Source organism: Notolabrus celidotus, unplaced genomic scaffold (genome assembly GCF_009762535.1).
Source record: "Notolabrus celidotus isolate fNotCel1 unplaced genomic scaffold, fNotCel1.pri scaffold_127_arrow_ctg1, whole genome shotgun sequence".
Classification (NCBI taxonomy): domain Eukaryota; kingdom Metazoa; phylum Chordata; class Actinopteri; order Labriformes; family Labridae; genus Notolabrus; species Notolabrus celidotus.
The window spans coordinates 69,085-74,266 of NW_023260012.1; the positions used below are offsets into that span (position 1 = coordinate 69,085).

The 5,182-nt window shown below is 41.7% G+C and overlaps 1 protein-coding gene across 1 annotated transcript; it reads right to left on the reverse strand.

Annotated features, from left to right (window-relative positions):
- Positions 1-954: 954 nt before the first annotated feature.
- On the reverse strand, positions 955-3,185 carry LOC117808585 (hydroxycarboxylic acid receptor 2-like). The gene is made up of 2 exons (XM_034678305.1): positions 2,547-3,185; positions 955-2,177 (listed from the first exon to the last, which is right to left on the reverse strand). Exons 1-2 carry the CDS (start codon positions 2,967-2,969, stop codon positions 1,485-1,487), a joined length of 1,116 nt encoding a protein of 371 aa, XP_034534196.1. The 5' UTR covers positions 2,970-3,185; the 3' UTR covers positions 955-1,484.
- Positions 3,186-5,182: the final 1,997 nt, after the last annotated feature.

Below are 5,182 nucleotides of genomic sequence, written 5' to 3' on the forward strand. Positions count from 1 at the left end.
TATCTATCTATCGGTGTCAGGGTTTTACCAACACTTTTGCTTTTGTAATATCTTAAGTTAAATAATCTTAAAAATGCCATGAACGCAAAATACAGGTGTGCATTGCACTTTTACGATGGTCCCTGAATGCACCTGCACAGACAGTCAGTTCACGGCACTCTGAAATGCATCTGCATCTTAGATGACGAGGAGTTGATCCAAACTCACTAAATGTGTCTGATGTTTCACCAAACTGGATTAAATCAAGCTGTAGACGCCGAGCTTTTTACGGTAACCACGGCAACAACGTCAAATATTAAACAGACGTCCCCCCGGTTGTGTCTTTGTCACTAACGCACAGATGAGGTTCGTCATCGTCTCATTTTCGTCTTGAAAGAACGAGTTGTTGATGAACATTATCGTGTTGTGATGTGTGTATGTGAGCGCACGTGTTTTTGTGTCTGTGCACGCCTCGGGGCGAAACTCTGCCATGAGATACAGAGAGCAGATGAGCAGAATGACATCCCGTCATGTAAATAAGATAAATAACAGAAGGATATTTAGTCTGTTTAATAAAAGAACAAGTTATAGACCTGATCTATAAGAGAGGGAACCCTGAATTAATTCTGCTGTGATCTGGCGCTGTATAGAAAATAAAATTAACCGAACTTCTAAGGGGGGCGGGGGCCGCTGTTGGGGGGGGGCGCCCCGGTATAATGGTAGGGGAAACACTGACTAGATTTATTTTGGAGAACACAAAACTTTAGATTTGTGGTTAAAGAGCAGTTTGCAGGTTTTTGAAAACACTGATAAATAACTGTATGTAAAGAGGGAACTGATGAAGCTAGCTGTGGGTTTTATATGTGTTATGAGACATCAGAGAACAAACTTCAAAGGAAAGGGAGCTGCTTTCCAGTAAAGTCCAGAAGAGGGTTGGGGACAGTTTTGGTTTTTTTTTTAAAATAAGGGCAGTAAGAAAAATAACGACTTTTATTTCAATTATGACGTTAAAGTCAGAATTCCAGAATTCTGTCTTTGATGTCAGAGTTTTTCACATTTACATCAAAGTAAGATTTCAGAAACTTCAGACTGGGGTCTCTGATTACACAGACGATAGTGACAGTTAGTCTGATTACACAACTTTCATAAGAATCTCATGACCCTGGGAAAATGTTATTTAACCTTATGAATATGAGTACACCCTCATGCCCACAGCGTTTCTCTGGAAGCCAAACAATAAGTGTTTTATGAAATAATGTTTTCATTGGTACTTCAAACATCCAACAGGTCTTAAACAGGTGCAACAACAACACCTGAGGAAGAGCTCCTGGCAGGCGTCTGTGTATTTAACAGAACTGATGATGAAATAGTCCGACCTGGGAGGAATGATAAGATCACCCCACAGCACCGGGCCTGATTGATGTTAAATCAATTTATAAAAACTGAACTTTGTGAAACTCAAAGACGTGAGGTCAGAAGAAGAGTCAGACTTCTGACCGGGTTTGTTACAAGGCTTCGCTCCCTCTGTCGGCTCTCATGGACTTCAGTTCCTGCATGGTGGTCGACTGACTCTCCGTCGAGGACGCGGCGTTCTTTCCATCGCCTGCGTCCGTCGTGCATCGCAGGGCGCGGGGCAGCGAGCTGCAGAGCGCCTTCCTAAACATGGAGCTGGAGAACACGTAGATGACGGGGTCCAGGGCCGAGTTCAGGAAGTTCAGCCCCAGAGACACGATGGTGAGCTGGGTGAAGGTGTAGAAGGAGGCGCAGTCCCACGGCCGGTACGAGCGGATGACCCACACCCCGATGGTGGTCACCGTGGTGGGTAAGAAGCACACCATGAACACCGCCACAATGGCGGCGCACACTCGCATCGCTTTCCGCACCTTGTCTGGTTTTCCCATCCGTCTCCCCCGAAGGAAGCTGGAGATCCGCACGGAGCAGAAGACCAGCAAGGCGAGCGGGAAGATGAACTCCACCACCGTCAGGATGCGGTGCGTGGCGACCAGGATGATGATGGCGCGCGACGCCTCTTTGTACGACGTGAAGAAGAAGCACTGGGTGTTGCTGCCGCTGCCCTTGATGTGGTTGTATGCCAGCATGGGAACCCGAGGACTGATGACCAGAGTCCAGACGAACAGGGACACGAGTGCAGCCTGGCGCTTCGTCATGCGGTTGAAGCGGTGGTGAGGGTGGACCACCTGGAGCAGGAGGAGGATTTATAAGGTAAGCACTGAATTCAATCTGTATCAATCTTTATTTGTATAGCGCCAAATCACAACAAACGTTATCTCCAGACGCTCTTACAAACAGAGCAGGTCTAGACCACTCTATGTTAAATTATGAACAGAGACCCAACACCAAGACAGGATCAGACTGACCCCACCTTAATCCATCATGAGTATTGCACCTCACAGTATTTAGCTAGTTACAGCAGCAAGGACAAACTTCCTTTAACAGGCAGAAACCTCCAGCAGGACCAGACTCATGTTAGACACACATCTGCTGAGATCGGGTTGGGTCTGGAAAGAGGTAGAGAGTGTAACTTTAAAGACCGATCATGTCCTCACCTTGAAGTAACGGTAGATTGCCACCACAGTCATGAGCGCGATGCTGGCCGAGCGGTTTGAAAACATCAGGAACAGGTTGATCCGGCACATGCCGTCTCCAAACACCCAGTGGCCCCTGAGCAAGGCATCGATCCTGAGCGGCAGACTCACCAGAGCCAGGAAGTCCGCGATGACCAGGTTAAAGAGGAACAGGGTGTTTGGGTTCCAGGTCTTTAGTTTGAAGCAGAAGATCCACAGAGCGACTACGTTTCCCAGCAGCCCCAGTATGACATCGATGGTGAGGACCGGAGGGAGAATCAAACCCTCCAGTTGGATACCCACAGGTGGGCATCCCCCTCGACCACCAGGACTACCTGGACCACCACCAGGTACCGGGGTCGTCCAGTTTGACAGGGTGACGTTTCCATTCAGCTCTGATGTCATTCTGGTGACCACGTCTTTGAAGACGGGATGAAGAAGATTCTTTTTGGTGCTTCAAACTGAATCACAAATCTGTGGTTAAAGAAGAAAGCTGTGAGACCAAAACAAGAGACGCAGGAAGTGAACTGCTTCCTCTTTTTCTTCTTCTTCCCTTTTTTTTCTGTAGAAGAAAATCTGTGTTAAAAAAAATAACCACAGGATTGTTTCTCTTAGAAAAAAGAAAGGGAACATTTTTACACTTTTATCAAACGTCATTTAAAATGAAAACAATGGAAGGGAAAATTAAAATGCTGATATAAAAATTTGAGCTAACACTTGGAATATTCAGGATGTGTTTTCCACTTATGGTGGAGCTTCAAGATATAATATATAAATATTATAATTAGTTTGTTTTTTTAACAAGAATAATGAACAACAAAGACAACATCAGATAAAATAAATAAATATGTGAATAAATACAACAACAAAGTAAATCTAATAAATAAAAATAAATATAAATAAATTAAAGAGGTTGGCAGGAACCAGTGGGCATTTACATTTATGTTTTCATTTACATTTTAAGGGCAATCACTATACATTGAACTTCAAGACTTACTTAAATATAACATTTTAAAAGCAGCAAGTCCAGAAAACTACGTCAACATACCATCAATGATGTTGTTTAAAAAATAACTCAATAAATGGATGACCCATAAAAAAAACAACATAAAAATATCACTTATAAAAATATCACTTATAAAAGTGCTCAAATTCAAATAAAATAATGTGTTAGTTATAAAATAATAATCCAAAATAATAAAATAGAATAATAGTTAAAAAAAACGGTTGAAATTAAAATGCATAAAACTTTTTATCAACTCACATTAAAAAATTAAACAGATAAAAATGAAAATAAATTAAAATTTCAGCTGAATCAGAGTAAATATTAAACGTACCAGATTGTCTGGAGGAGGTCTGTGGTGGTTTCTGACTCTGCGTGTTTTTAAGTCCCTGACAGGAGGAAGTCCCCGTGAGGTGGACTTTCAGAAACCACAAACACGTCAGACCGTTACCTCATGAGGGACAGACGGCCAACAGATCACAGAGACCTGTGGTCGTCAGAGACGCTCCTTTCTTAATGTTTCATTTTAGTTACCATGAAATTAAGAATATACCTTCACCTGTTCATCACCTGTTCATCACCTCTTCATCACCTCTTCATCACCTGTTCATCACCTCTTCATCACCTCTTCATCACCTCTTCATCACCTGTTCACCTGTTCATCACCTGTTCATCACCTGTTCATCACCTGTTCATCACCTGTTCATCACCTCTTCATCACCTGTTCATCACCTCTTCATCACCTGTTCATCACCTCTTCATCACCTCTTCATCACCTGTTCATCACCTCTTCATCACCTGTTCATCACCTGTTCATCACCTCTTCATCACATGTTCATCACCTGTTCATCACCTGTTCATCACCTGTTCATCACCTGTTCATCACCTGTTCATCACAAATCTCTTTCTTTGCTTCTTTCTTTCTTTTTCTGCTTTTTCCCTCTCTCTTGCTTTTATTCTTTTTTCTGCTTTTCATCTCTCGTTCTTTATTTTTCTTCCTTCTATCTTTCTTTCTTTCCATCCTGCCCTCTATCATTCTGCCTTTGCTTCTTTCTCTATCACTTTCTTTCCATCCTTACTTTCTTTTCCTTTCTCCATAATTTTCCTTCTTTTTCCATCTCTCTTTCTTTTGATTTGTTCCTTTTTTTTTCTGTCATCTTCTATCTTTCTGCCTTTTCTTCTTTTTTCCCATCTCTTTCTTTCAATCTTTCCTTCAGTTTTTCTTTCCTTCTTTTTCTGCCTTTGCCTTTTTTCCTCTCTCTCACTTGTATTCTTTTTTCTGCTTTACATCTCTCGTTCTTTATTTTTCTTCCTTGAAGAAGATCTTTCTTTCTTTCCATCCTTCCTTCTATCTTTCTGCATTTCCTTCTTTTTCCATCTTTCATTCTTTTGATTTGTTCTTATATTCTCTTTCTCTCCTTCTATGTTTCTGCCTTTTCTTCTCTCGTTCTTTTTTCCCCCATCTCCTTCTACCTTTCTTTCTTTCCATCCTGCCTTTTCTTCTTTTTCCATCTCTCGTTCTTTATTTTTTTTGCATTTCATTTCTTTCTTTCTTTTCCTTTCTCCATTAGTTTCTTTCTTTCTTCCTTTTTTCTTTTTTCCATCTCTTTCTTTC

Bases quoted from the DNA above. Each gene is read 5' to 3' on its own strand.
- LOC117808585 (XM_034678305.1), bottom strand. From the start codon at position 2,969: ATGACATCAGAGCTGAATGGAAACGTCACCCTGTCAAACTGGACGACC. The intron at 2,178-2,546 runs GTGAGGACATGA...CTCCTGCTCCAG, and splicing joins CAATCTACCGTTACTTCAAG to GTGGTCCACCCTCACCACCG.